General features: G+C 41.9%; 1 protein-coding gene across 1 annotated transcript in view; it reads right to left on the bottom strand.

Annotated features, from left to right (window-relative positions):
- KDM3B (lysine demethylase 3B) overlaps positions 1 to 15,354 on the bottom strand; it is a gene marked incomplete at both ends in the record, with an annotated part of 58,581 nt that overhangs the window by 18,519 nt on the left and 24,708 nt on the right. The window contains 4 exons of the mRNA XM_079703074.1: positions 4,534 to 4,686; positions 5,463 to 5,677; positions 9,608 to 9,809; positions 10,684 to 11,920. Of these exons, the coding sequence (XP_079559200.1) occupies positions 4,534 to 4,686; positions 5,463 to 5,677; positions 9,608 to 9,809; positions 10,684 to 11,920 (1,807 nt within the window). The remainder of the gene's footprint in view (positions 1 to 4,533; positions 4,687 to 5,462; positions 5,678 to 9,607; positions 9,810 to 10,683; positions 11,921 to 15,354) is intronic.

A 15,354-nucleotide genomic window follows, 5' to 3' on the forward strand; every position in this document is an offset into this window, starting at 1 on the left:
TTTTGGTTTCATTTTTCCACCTTTTGAATTAATTATTTTTTATAATATGATTTTGTTTCCATTTTTGGCTTAGCGGCTGTATCTCTTAATTTTTTTGGTTTGTTTTAGAGTTTGTAGTTATCTTTAACTTACCACAGTCTATCTTCAAATGCTATAACACTTGACAGTGTTAAGACCCTTACAAAACAGTACTTCCATTTTCCCCTCCTTTCCTTTGTGCTGTTATTACATATTTTAGTTTTACTTAAATTATAAACCCCACAATACAGTTACTACTTTTGCTTTAAACAATTATCTTTTTAAAAGATTAAGAAAAAAAGTCTTATATGTACCTGCATATTTACCACGTAGGATATTCTTCACTCCTTTGTGTTAATCCAAATTTCCACATTGTATCATTTTCTTCTGCCTGAGTAACTACCTTTAACTTTGTAGCATGGATCTGCTGGTGATGAATTCTATCATTTTATCCATGTCTGAAAAACTATTTCACTCTTGAAAGATATTTTCACTGGTATGAATTCTAGGTTAATAGGTTTGTTTTCAGCACCTTAAAATACTGTTCCATTGTCTCTGGGGTACAGGTTTCTGACAAGTTAGCTATCATTCTTATCTTTGTTACATAATGTGCCTTTTTTCATCTGGTGCTTTTCAGCTTTTCTCTTTATCACTGTTTTTCGGTAAGTGATTATGATGTGCTTTGGTGTGGTTTTCTTTTAATTTATTTATTATTTTTATTTATTTTTGCCTGCGTTGGGTCTTCGTTACCGTGCACAGGCTTTCTCTAGTTGTGGCGGGCGGGGGCTACTCTTCATTGCAGTGTGCAGGCTTCTCATTGCGGTGGCTTTGCTTGTTGCAGAGCACGGGCTCTAGGCGCACGGGCTTCAGTAGTTGTGGCCCATTGGCTCAGTAGTTGTAGCTCGTGGGCTCTAGAGCACAGGCTTGAAAGCTGTGGCGCACGGGCATAGTTGCTACACGGCATGTGGGATCTTCCCGGACCAGGGCTCAAACCTGTGTTCCCTGCATTGGCAGGCAGATTCTTAACCACTGCGCCACCAGGGAAGCCCCTGGTGTGGTTTTCTTTTCTTTTTTTTTTTTGTTGAATAAATCTATCTATCTATCTATCTATCTATCTATCTATCTGTTTATTTTTGGCTGTGTTGGGTCCTTGTTGCTGCACGGGGCTTTCTCTAGTCGCGGCGAATGGGTGCTACTCTTCGTTGCAGTGCACGGGCTTCTCATCGTGGTGGCTTCTCTTGTTGTGGAGCACGGGCTCTAGGTGCGCAGGCTTCAGTAGTTGTGGCACACGGGCTCAGTAGTTGTGGCTCGTGGGCTCTAGAGCACAGGCTCAGTAGTTGTGGCACACGGGCTTAGTTGCTCCGTGGCACGTGGGATCTTCCCGGACCAGGGCTCAAACCCATGTCCCCTGCATTACCAGGCGATTCTTAACCACTGCGCCACCAGGGAAGCCCCGGTGTGGTTTTCTTAACGTATTTTCTGTTTGAGGATTATTGTTGGATTTGTGGTGTTATAGCTTTTACATCAAATTTGGAAAATTTTTGGCTTTATTTGTTCAAATATTTTTTCTGTCTCTGCCCTCCTGCCCTTTCTCTTTCTGGAACTCCATTTATAAATTTTGGAGACTGCCCAATATATCCTGTAGTTCAACAAGCCACTCTTATAAATTTCTTTCTTCTCTCTGTGCTTAGTTTTTATAGTTTCTATTGCTGTCTTCAAGCTCACTGTTTCTTCTGCAGTATCTAATCTGCCACCTAGTGTAATTTTTGGGGGGAGATATTTTTCATCTCAAGAAGTTTCATTTGGGTCTTTTACATGTCTTCTGTTTTTCTCATTGTGTTTTCCTTTATGTCCAAGCATATTTAAAAGTTTTATAATAGCTGTTTTAGGCCCTTGTACAATAATTCCATCACTACTGTCATTTCTGGATTTGTTCTACAGATCATTTTTTTTTCTTTTTTCTGGATTATTGGTCATATTATTCTGCTTTTCTGTATACCTGATCATTCTTCACTGAATGCAGAGCTTTGTGAGTTTTATGTTCAGAGTACTGGATTTTGTTGTAATCCTTTAAAGAATGTTTGGTTTTAGTGTGGCATATAACTAAGTAACTTGTAGATGAATTTGATCCTTCCAAGGCTTGCTTTACACTTCATTATGGCAGCTCCAGAGCAGCCTGTATTCTGGGACAACATTAGTCTTACTACTAAGGGTGTGACTCTTTTGAACTCTATCCAGTATCTCTCCACTCTGGCTGGTGGGAATACAAACTGTCAGTTCTGTATACTACTCAGTTGATTGCCTTGAGGAAAGTTTCACCTTATGCATGTGCAGATCACCATAAGACAAAAAAAATTTAGATGATTTCTCCACAGATCTCTGGTGTTCTCTCTGTGTAGCTGTAACCTCTTCAGTACACTACCTTACTCTTCGCAGATTCTGATCTCTGTCTCAACTCATGAGATTGCCAAACTCTATTTTAGTTGCCTTTCCCTGTGGTACAGGATGGAAACTGCCTCCAAGCAGTAAACTGGGGCAACTGTAAGATTCACCTTGTTTCTTCCCTTTTCTTAGGGAACACAGACTCAAACTGCCTGTTGTCTAATATCTGAAATTGTGGTTTCATATATTTTGTCTGGTTTTCTTGTTGTTTATGGCAGGAGGGCAATTTGTGCAGAAGTTTATCTTTCATGGGCAACAATGGAAGATCTTAGCTCCATTAACATGTAGAACCTAGTGGATGTCAGGCCCTGTGTTAACCACTTTACATACATCATCTCATTTAATCCTCAAAACAATGCTGTGAGGGACATACTCATATTATCTTTGTTTTATAGACAAGGAAACTGAGGTTCTGAGGGGTTAAGTAGCTAGCCCAAGATACCATAGTTGGTATAATAACATGTGCAAGTAGGATTCAGATCCTAGTAACCTAAGCTCTAAAACCACTGTTACAGTGGTTACACTGTATCTTATAAGAGGGAAGAATGAGGAAGTGGTGGGCAATAAGGTAAAGCAAAAACAAAGTGAAGCAAAGGATTTGAATAGACATTTTTCCAAAGAAGATAAACATAGGGCCAATAAGCATATGAAAAGATGCTCAACATCAGTAGTCATCTGGGAAATGCAAGTCAAAACCACACAATGAGGGACTTCCCTGGTGGTGCAGTGGTTAAGAATCCACCTGCCAATGCAGGGGACACGGGTTCGAGCCCTGGTCCAGGAAGATCCCACATGCCATGGAGCAACTAAGCCTGTGCGCTGCAACTACTGAGCCTGTGCTCCAGAGCCCGCGAGCCATAACTACTGAAGCCCGCGCTCCACAACTACTGAAGCCTGTGCGCCTAGAGCCCATGCTCCGCAACAAGAGAAGCCACCACAATGAGAAGCCCGCACACCACAACAAAGAGTAGCCCCCACTCGCTGAAACTAGAGAAAGCCCATGTGCAGCAATGAAGACCCAATGCAGCCATAAATAAATAAATAAATAAATAAATAAATAAATAAATAAATTTATTAGAAACACACACACACATAAAATGATATACTACTTCATAGCCACTATGATGGCTACAATTAGAGACATTTAATAACAAGTGTTGACAAGGATTTGGAAAAACTGAAATCCTCGTACATTGCTGGTGGAATTATAAAATGGTGCAGCTACTCTGGAATACAGTTTGGCAGTTTCTGAAAGGGTTAAAAATAGAACTGCCATATGCCCCATCAGTTCCACTACTAGGTATATCCTCAAAAAAAATGAAAACATATGTTCACACAAAAACTTGTACACAAATGTTTCTAGTGGCATTATTCATAACAGCCCAAAGTAGAAACAACCTAAATGTCCATCCACTGATGAATGGATGAAGAAAATGTAGTATATCATACAATGGAATATTACCTGGCAATACAAAGGAATGAATTAGGTGCTATAACATGGATGAAACTTTGAAACAGTACGCTAAGTGAAAGAGGCCAGTCACAGAAGGCCAAATATTGTATGATTCCATTTATATGACATGTACAGAATAGGCAAATCTATATAGACAGTAAGTAGATTAGTGGTTACCAAGGCCTAAGGAGGGGGAGGAATGGGGAGTGACAGCTAATGGGTGTGAAGTTTGTTTTTGGAGCAGTGAAAATGAAATTACTACATAACCTTGAGACTATACTATACTATGGTGATGACTATATAACCTTGAGAATATACTAAAAACCTTTGAACTGTACACTTTAAAAGGGTGAATTTTACAGCATATTAATTATATCTCAAAAAAAGATGTTATTAAAAAAAAACAAAACCAGGGAAGATGAAGATTTACTCTTCTTGGCTTGTTTTAACCTTCCCAGTTAGGCTGGAGTATTGGCAATTTTAAGACTTCACAATGTGACAAAACATAAATGAAGCTAAACAGCTAAAAAGGAGGCACAAACCCATTTCTGCTTCAATTTCCAAGTCCACACCTCCACTGACAGTTTACCTTTAGAACTACACAGGACATATTTGCTCACCACTGCGTGGTCGGCTTTTCCTGAGCCTGTAACAGTCAAGGCAGACCCCAAATCCGCATTTGCGACAAACCCAGTGGATGTTGAAGAGAGTTGTTTCACATACATCACACATCTCCCGTACACCACGCACTGCTCGCTTCCATGCCACTTTCTCTGGTGGAAAAAGGAAGAGGAATACTGTTGGCACTGACCATCCTGAGCAACAGCAAAAGATCCCAGACCCACTGATTTCTACTCAAGTGTCTTGTCTAGCAATTAAACTCAAAGGTTCATGAAGTCTGTATTTCTATAACTGTAAGAGAAACAAAATACATGGAATTTCTAATATTTCTGAACAAGTGTCAATGAGAATGAATGCCACATGTTGTCATTTAAGATACTATAAAATTTTCAATTTGGGGAATTTTGAAACAAGAGGATTCTTCTCTTAAAGTGTAGGGTATAATTTCATAGTACAATATTCTTTGGTCTAGAAATAGGGTACAGTATCTCATAGACACAGAAATATCATAAATATCTGAAAAATGTGGGTTCTAGGTATGAAACACAACAACCAGTAGCACTTCATCTATTCACAAACCATCAAGTATCACTTACTAACACAAATTAGTTCAAAGCAAACTGAAAATATTCAGCGTGAATCAAACCCAAACAGGGATCAAAATGCAGATTATGACAACTGTGCTACAACAACGAAAGACAAACAGGGAAGGAATTTTTAGTTTGTTAACTGCCAAAGACTAAAAGAATGAGGACTGCTGGATACAGGTGTGGCTTCAGCTATTTAGTTTACTACAAAGAGAAGTTTTATCAGTCTTAATTCATCCATAGAAAATGCTACCTGCCACTCCTTCCACACCTCTCTTTAAGCAAAAGAAAATGAGTTTCCAACTAGAACTGACTGGAAGACAAGCAAGAGGGTGCCTTACGGTGTGGCTCCACCATCATCATGGCCTCCTTCTCAGACATCACAAGCTGGCAGAACTGGTCTCCAACGTTGGCAAGAATGTATTTTGAGGTTTCTAGGTCTATTCCTTCTGCTAGGGAGGAAGAGGGAATCCACAGGTTCATGGCATCAGGGTCACTTTGCTGGGGACTCAGAAACCCCTCCACTCGGAGTACCCCCTTTCGAGTGAAGATCAACCTGAGACAGGAAGGTACACAGTCAAATACATAGTAAATAGCAGCAACCATGCAAACCAACACACACTTAAAATCCTAGGACCTAAAAGAAATTAAATGAGACATAACAGGAATCAGACTGAGTTAAGAAATTTCACTGTATTAGACCAACACAGTATGCACTAATAGGAAGGCTTGTTAACACCTAGTACGTCTGGGTTCTTTAAAAAGCTGTCCCCAGAAATGTCCACCAGTTTCTCCAACCACCTGTTTCACACCAGCACCCACAGCACTGAATGTGACCAGAGAAAAATACAGAGCTATGCTCACTGTCACACTTGAAATTCATGTCTACTCACGTGAACCCTTAATATTGCCTGGCAGCCACAATACAGTTTCCTAGTGTGCTCCCTCTCCTAAATGCCTGTTTAATATCTTCTCCTTTCTTTTCAAACCTCCGATATTACTTTCCCCACAAGGACTTGCTAAGTATTTCACTGAAAAAATTCCACAAGGAGCCAGAAGAGAATTCCCACAAGTTCCCACCACCACACTACCACACATTCTTGTCACTGGCCCCATGTACTCCATTTCATCTTCTGCTACTATGGATGAACTAGGTACCAGTGAAGACCAACCTCTCCACCTATGTTCTACATCCTATCCTCTTGCATAGGCATCCCTCCACTAATTCTCTCTTCTACATCATCTATTTTCCTCTCTACTGAATCACTCTTGTCAGTATTTGAATGTGCTATCTCAAAAATCCCCTTGATTCCACACCCACCTCCTCCATTTATCAGTTTGCAAGAGCAGTTTCTTTTTTTTTTTTTTTTTGCGGTACGCGGGCCTCTCATTGTTGTGGCCTCTCCCGTTGCGGAGCACAGGCTCCGGACACGCAGGCTCAGCGGCCGTGGCTCACAGGCCCAGCCGCTCTGCGGGATGTAGGATCTTCCCGGACCGGGGCACGAACCCGTCACCAGTCCCTTTTCTTTTTATTTTCTCTTAATCCATGTCATTCAGGCTTTCTCCCACCAATCTACCAAAATTGGTTTTGTTTTTTTTGCCATGCCACGCGGCATGTGGGATCTTAGTTCCCTGATCAGGGATTGAACCGGCACCCCCTGCAGTGGAAGTGTGGAGTCTTAACCACTGGACCGCCAGGGAAGTCCCAAAACTGTTTTTGACAAGGTCATTCCCCCTTGTTAAATCCAATGATCATTTTCAGTCCTTAACTGACCCCACCCAATCACCAACATTTGCCGGAGTTCATAATTCCTTCCCGGAAACACTTTCTTCAGTTGTCTTCCAGGATACCTCACTGGCTGTTCTTTCTCAGCCTCCTTTACTAGTTCCTCCTCATCTTTCCCATTCCTAAATGCTGGAGAGCTTCAGAACTCAATCCTTGGACTACTTCTCTTCTCTGCCTGGACTTTGACTCCTTAAGTGATCTCAGTTAGACTCACAGCTTTAAATACCCAGTGACATCCACATTTTTATCTCCAGCTTGGACTTCTTCCCTCAACTCTGGAGTTGTATACCCAGCTGCTCTTTCTTCTTTTTTTTTTTCTTTTTGGGTGCACCATGCAGCTTGTGGGATCTTAATTCCCTGACCAGGGATTGAACCCGGGCCCTTGGTAATGAGAAGGCAGAGTCCTAACCATGGGACCACCAGGGAATTCCCCAGCTGCCCTTTCAACATCTCTACTTGGAAATCTAATAGGAATCTCTAATTTAACATATCTAAATTAAAACTCCCACACTTTCTTGGTGGCGCAGTGGTTAAGAATCCTCCTGCCAATGCAGGGAACATGGGTTCGATCCCTGGTCCAGGCAGACCCCACATGCTGTGGAATAACTAAGCCCATGAGCCACAACTACTGAGCCCACGCACCACAACTACTGAAGCCATGTGCTGCAACTACTGAAGCCCGGGCACCTAGAGCCCGTGCTCCACAATAAGAGAAGCCACCACAATGAGAAGCCCGCACACCGCAACAAAGACCCAACACAACCCAAAATAAATAAATAAAAATAAAAATAAATTAATAAATTAACTAATTAAAACTCCCCATTTTCCTCCTCAAACCCACTTTTCCCTAAGAAATCACCTTACCAGTAAATGGCAATTCCATTCTTCCAGTTTTCAGGCCAGAAGCCGTAAAATCATCTTTGACTCCTTTCCTTCATATCCCACATGCAATCCATCAGAAAAGCATGTGGCTCTACCTTCAAAATATATCCTTAATTTAACCACTTCTCATCACCTCTATTAATTACTCCCTACACTAAGCCACCATCATTTCTCACCTGGATAATTCCAATATTCTCCTAATTTCTCCCTGCTTTTGCCTCAATATAATCTACTCTCAAGAAGGTAGTCACAGTGATCCTTTAAAACATTCATCAGTGTTACTCATCAGCTCAAAATCTCCAACAACTGCTTCTTCAGCATAAAAGCCAGGGCCCTTAAGAGTAGCCCTTTACAATCTGGAACTATCATTAACTCTATGACTTCACTCTTTTCCCCCCCTTGCTTACTCTCTTTTACCCACCCTAGCTCCATGAACACACTAGAAATATTCCAGCCTCAAGACAGTTGCTGTTGCTGTGCTCTCTATCTCGAATACTTGTCTCCCAGAAAAATGCGTGGCTCACTCCCCTCACCTCCTTCAGGTCTTTACTCAAAACTCACTTTCTCAAGTCATCTTTTTTTTTTTTTTTTTTTGGGCCTTGCCATGTGGCATGTGGGATCTTAGTTCCCCAACCAGGGATCGAACCTGTGCTCCCTGCAGTGGAAGCGTGGAGTCCTAACCACTGGACCACCAGGGAATTCCCCCATCAAGCCATCCTATTTAACTGTAGCTTCCTCCAATAAAGATATAAAAATAGGGCTTCCCTGGTGGCGCAGTGGTTGAGAGTCCGCCTGCCGATGCAGGGGACACGGGTTCGTGCCCCGGTCCAGGAAGATCCCACATGCTGCAGAGCGGTTGGGCCCGTGAACCATGGCCGCTGAGCCTGCGCGTCTGGAGCCTGTGCTCCGCAACGGGAGAGGCCACAACAGTGAGAGACCCGCGTACCGCGCAAAAAAAAAAAAAAAAAAAAAAAAAAAGATATAAAAATAAAATGTAGCCTCTCTAGCCTCCCCACACTTCAATCCTCTTTCCCTCCTTTTTCTTCCTCACAGTTATTACAGACTGACATACTATATATTTAACCTTTTTTTTCTTACTTACTCTCTGCATCCCCAACAAGCCTCCTGAGGGCAGGAATTTGATGGTTTTATGCACTGTTTAATCCTCAATGCCCACAACAATGGCTGGCACACATTAAGTGCTCAATAAATATTTGCTGAATAAGTGAATCCATGCCACATGGATAAACCACCTGGATTTCTTTATTTAAAAAACTAAGGACACTTGAATGATTGCTTAGAAGAAATTCCTCTTCTAAGTTTATCAAGCAGAAGAAAAGTGACTAAATAGCTGTTGTTTGGTAAAAGCAAGGGATATTCTTAGGATTTTCAACAGTTATCTCTATTTCACATTATCTCCTAACCTTACTTCCCCTTCTCCATAGTGGACTCAAGTTACTCTAGCACTAAAGAGGAATAAGTGGTCAGGCAGATCTATGACACAAAATGGCATCCTTCTGCTCACACCACTGGTTTCAAATGGAACCCAAGTTAGGAATAACTCAACACAGCTCAGGGGGCAGCAGGTGAGATTGTTCAATTTCAATTCTCTAAGGACAAAGTCACATATCATTTCACAATCCAAACAACTAAGTGGCCACTAATGGGATAGCAGAACCTTAGCACAGACTCTGAGAGCAATGTAATTTAGGAAAAGAATAAAAAGATGGTGAGATATGTTTACCAATTCAGAGAAAGAGTGGAAGTTAAGTGTCACTAACGAAACTGGGAAGGAGATGAAGAGAGGAGTCTGGGTACCTCCGGAAGTGAAAGAAGCGGCAAGCCACAGTGGAATCATCTTGCTCTTGTTCCTTAAACTTCCGATACCGCTCCAGGCGGCACTCACGACACTTGTGCAGATGAGGGGCTACATTGATGCACGACCCATCCTGCAGGAAGGGCTCTCCGGACTGCTTCAGCTTCTTCACTTTGCTCACATCTTTCAGCACTGACTGGCCAACTGTGGCAAGGGAGGGGGAGAAATGGTTGGTCATGAAAGGTTTAAATGAGACTCAATAATATAATCCTCCTGGGGACAGTCACTTGTCCTGACCTGAGCCACTCCTCCTTGCACTGAATGGGCATGAGCCCATCAGGTCCATCCTTGACAGAAAAGGAGCACAGGGAACAAAGGCTTCAACTAGGAGTTAAAGACCATGGAGAATTTGTGGGAAGTACCCCATGACAACAAAACAACTCTGAGCATGGGTGAGGAAAACTCAAGACGGCAGAAGCCTCTTGCCACTAGCCCCTCAGGATATGATTGTTCTACTAATCAAGAACTCTTGGGGCTCCCATGGGATACCAAATCCTAACACGAATGGCGACTTTTACCATCAGACTTTCTCTTAAACACTTGCCCTTATACAATTTTGGACCATAACCTCACTCCACAAGAGTTAAAGGCTTTTTGGAAGAGGTGTTAAAACCATATATATGTAACAGAGAGGAGCAAACTGAGGAGTGGTTCTCTTTGCTTCATCAACTCTACTAAAGGCTGCGATGTGAGAATGAAGACTAGTACTGAGTAACTCGCCTAATAAAAGAGGAAGGGCCAAAAGCAAGAGAAATACACAAGAAAAGAGTTCCTGACCGAAAATAACAGACTATCAAGACTTTTTGGGATTATCATTACACAGGACAGATACCCCTCTTACAGTACTGGTATAGATCAATCCTGCCCTGAACCAGAAGGTCTGATGGCGCCCTTTTGACTATGTAATTCTATGAGATTATAGAACTTTCCATCAAAGAGAGGGCCTCTGCTGCCCAAGAGCACAAAAAGCATTTAAAGCTAGTGCCAGCAAGCCCACGTATAAGCCCAGCAGGATCACCTTTCAAGGGGGCAGTCCGAGGCCGGCCCTTGGGGGCCTGCTTCCCTTTGCCTTTTCCCAGCAGCAGCTCAGCACTGCGCTCCCCATTGGGGCCCAGCTTCCCCATCAGGTGCTCCGGAATCCCCTTCAGGCCGGTCTTGGCTTGCAGCTGCTCCTCAGAGTCGCTCAAATCTGACAGGTCGCTATTGGTACTGGAGTCCGAGTCTTGTCTGCAAGCCAAGCTTCGCTCATCCAGTGAGAACCTTTTCACAGCTTCAAAAGGAGCTTTGTTCTCCTGTGAAAAATCTGCTGGGGAGGACAGAAAGCTGCCTGAGTGCCTGCCAAAGACGTTACTAAAGGTTTTAAGGAGAGGATTGTCCTGCTGCCCAGGCCCCACAGTTGGTCTCTCCTCTGTGGGGCTAGAGGAGAGAGTAGGCATCTCAATGGGCTGGGTGAGGCTGCTGGTGGGTGAGCTGGACCGGCCATTCCCCATGGCAGAGAGGCTTGGCCCCCCAGTGGTAAGAGCTGAGCCCAGAACACCAGACACCAGTTTGGAGGAGTCAGTTGTGATGAAGAGGGTTTTCTTCTTTGCTAAAGATGCTGAATCTGTAGAGGAGTGAGACTCGGGCCAGCTGGATGCTGCCTTGGAGGTGACAGTGGTAGCAGAGGAAGAGCTACCTGATGCCTGAGATGCAAAGCTGCTGAAAGGGCTATGTTCAACTTTCTCCACAAATGCTAAGAAAGGGTTAGGAGGCTCTTCTCGGGACAGTTTAGGGGGCTGTAAAAATAGATTTTCATGACTGTCTGGGGTGCGGGCATTTAGGAGGCTCCGTGGGAAGGCTGGCGTGAGGGTGGGCATGGACTCTGCAGGCACTTTCCGATCCACAGAGCTTCCAGCCTTAGAGCCTGATTTAGTGTCTGCTCCAAGAGCGGATCTTCCTTTACAGAGGCTCTCAAGGCTTTGTTTGAATGAGTCTCGACTGGAGGAATCATCAGCCAAACTCTCTGAAACAGTAGTGAAGTAGTTACTGGTGGGTAAAGTTTGGGACATGCATTGAAAAAACAAGTTTTTGGAGAGATCAGAGTCTTTCTGAGACTCTGGTGCAGAGCTACAGCCAAAAGAGAAGCCCAAAGGTTTGTTCTCTGTGGCTAGAACCCCATTGGACTGGCTCCTTCCACTTCCAAAAGTCAAAGCTTGTGATGAACTCGGGAGAGATGCTCCAAATCCAGAAGAGGCCAGAACAGAACTTCTTGAATTCTGAAAAGAGAGAAGATAGCCTGAGTTAGTGATGCTGGCTTCTCTTGACAACCTTACGATATCTTCTTGGACCTAGGCCAACATTTCCTGAGGGTCAATCAACTTTTCTCTCCTATAATTCCAGGAAAACTGTTCTTATACCTGTATTTCACCAGGGAAGAAAACTGCCACAGACAGCACAGAGGGGATCTTTAGCAAGGTAAGCTAGAGATGGCAGGATGAATGATATCCTGCCATTCCCTTGGTTGTTAGCCAACTGGTTGTCAGAGCACTTGGAGGCTGTGTAGGCTTCTAAGTATCTACTTAGAAATGAAGACTCCACCAGGAACTGAAGAAAAGGGCTCCCCAATGGACATCAGCTTTTACTCTGAAATATAGTGAAATATTACTAGTGACCCTGTAATATTAATCTATCTCAAAGACCTTAGGGGCTATGGTTAAAGTTTGTTTATTTAAGCCATTGCAAATTGCCCATCTTACAAAAGCTACTTCAGCCCTATGACAAGCCCACTGTACATTAAGGAAAAGTATTTTCTTTATTAGTCTGAAACTCACCAAGATGGACCCTTTTGGAATTTGGCCATTTATTTATGGGTCCAAGTCAACCTAAAAGTTGAATTATCTGTTTCAATTAAAGTTAGACCTAAAGGTGCTAAATTAAAGAAGGCACACCAGTTACTGAACCCTTCTATTATCATTAGGATCTAACAAGTCTCCAAAGTGGAAAACTGTAGACACTGATACACCCACCAAATAAAAGCATTCAGCATAACAAATTGGAGAATGAAAAAACAGTTTCTTTTTTTTAATACCTTAAAAATGTTAACTTCTGCATTTGAATAAAGAAGGATGTATACATAAAGAAGGGTTAGAATCACTTTCATATGGTATATTACACAGCCATATATGTGCGTAATACAGAGAAATATCCATAGGTAGGTACGAGCACTTATGTAATACTTGGAAATAAAAATTATTCCATGACTGCTTAATGGATATGGAGTTTCTTTTTGGGGAGAAGAAACTTTCTTTAACTAGATAGTGGTGATGGTTGCATAACACTGTGAATGTATAATGCCACAGTACTGTATACTTCAAATGGTGTGAGTGGTAAATTTTATGTTATGTGTTACTTTACCATAATTTAAAAAAACTTATGCCAGATAAATGAAAGGGTGTTGTAAAAAAAAGGTGGGGGGCTTCCCTGGTGGCACAGTGGTTAAGAATCCGCCTGCCAATGCAGGGGACACGGGTTCGAGCCCTGGTCCAGGAAGATCCCACATGCCGCAGAGCAACTAAGCCCGTGCGCCACAACTACTGAGCCTGCGCTCTGGAGCCCGCAAGCCACAACTACTGAGCCTGCATGCCTAGAGCCCGTGCTCCGCAACAAGAGAAGCCACCGCCATGAGAAGCCCATGCACCGCAACAAAGAGTAGCCCCTGCTCGCCACAACTAAAGAAAGCCCGCGAGCAGCAACGAAGACCCAACGCAGCCAAAAATAAAATAAAATAAATAAATTTATAAAGAAGGGGGGGAGTTTCAATTTATTTAAGGTTTTCTTTAAATACACAAGAGGAGTCTACATTAGGACTTTCTTTGGGGTGGCAAAGAGGCATGAGAACCAGGCAGACCACCTGTGGCTTGCCTCCAGCTGACATCTGCTACAGAGACTGCTTCAGTGCATTTAACAGTCAAAAACTTAGTTCATTCTTCTTTTCCTTCCCACTAACCAGCAACCAGACTTAAACTCCTCCAAATAAAAAGAAGAGAATAGACAGACACAGCACTGATGCTATGCTGTTGTTTCACTGCCAGAATTTGGCCAGGAGCCTTGACACCTGCATGACTGCAAGGAATAAGCATAAGGATCTCAGGTTTCACTACTAAAGTTACTCTTTAAAAATAAATACAATAAATACACACATGAATGAAAAATAATTTGGATGGTCTTTCATTTTCTTCAAATGATTAAATTTCAAATCCTCTTCTTATAAGAAAGTGATGACAAACTGATTTCAACACACTTTTTAGGGCAAGAAGTTTCCTGGAGGGTTGTGTCCCTATTTCATGATGGAAACATCCATGTCTGTACTTTTAAACCATATTCCAAGAGAATACCTAGGCTAACACATTAGCAAAATTACAGATACAGTCACAGAAATTTCTCAAACCTGTTTGGAAAATGCCCTTTGATCCACATTTCATTTATTCAGCTTTGCTACTCCAAGAACAACAGCATTCAGTGGATCTCTTCTTGCAGAGTGTAGTATTTGGTCTATTTTGTAATCCCCACTTATATCTACTCTGCCTTTGACATGGATTTGATTTTAATCAATTTGGGCAATATGATGACTTACACATACTGGAAATCCACATAAGATCCCCACCTAGCTCTCTTGGGAATGCTGGTAAACTAACAGAGAACAAACCATGAAGAGTGCGAAATTTGCATTTATAGGCCTTCTCTTCTGCCTGGGCACTTCACCTCCCTCCCCAACCCTGCACACTAGAGATTAACAAACTGCATTTGCTAGGGAGGGGAAGAAGTCAGATGAAATGTATATGCCATGTTTTATATGGCACTGTTATACACTGTTATAAAATGATTCCATTTTAGGATGTGAGCTCCGTCAAACAGGATTTCAATTCTTTGTTTATAATATACAGTACTTAGCACACAGTAGTTTCCTATACATAATTTTAAAAAATTTTAGTATTTTATTTATATTTCATATTACGGCTTGAATTAACAGCCAGTTTGAAAAAAATATGACTAGCATCATAAATCATACTTTGGTGACCAAAATAAGAACCAGAAGACTATAAGAACTGATTTTGACACTGTTTCAAATTTGACTGGGGAGCCAACTTGATGTTAACTTGTATTTAACAAAAGTTCCTTTTCAGCAACAATACATGCATGTAAGATAAAGAACATAGTAAACAGGATACTACTGTGATTAATTCCATCAAAATTTCCAGGTAAGGCTTACAAGATTAATTTAGGGGAAAAAACCCCCCAACCTTCTATGGTCATATCAAATCATAGAAAGCAGCCCAGCCATAAAGGAAAATATATGAAATGATGAAATAATTCCATCAAAATTTCCAGGTAAGACTTAAAAGATTAACTTAGGGAAAGAAAAAACCAACCTTCCATGGTCATGTCAAATCAAAGAAAGCAGCCCAGCCTCAAAGGAAAATATATAAAATGATGAACTGAAAACAGGGGTTGGTAATAGTAGCTTTCACATAGCCTTAATTACAGTGTTCACTGTTGCCAACACTATAATTCATTAACCTTGCCTCTCATAGGCCTGGTTGAGGCTCAACCAATACATGAACTAAATAGATAACTGAATTAAAAAGATTCCCCATTAGATCTATTTTAACAACTCATTAAATTGGGTTGTATAATCAGTTTTTGATTAGCC

This window comes from Hyperoodon ampullatus, assembly GCF_949752795.1.
Source record: "Hyperoodon ampullatus genome assembly, chromosome: 4".
Taxonomy (NCBI): Eukaryota; Metazoa; Chordata; class Mammalia; order Artiodactyla; family Ziphiidae; genus Hyperoodon; species Hyperoodon ampullatus.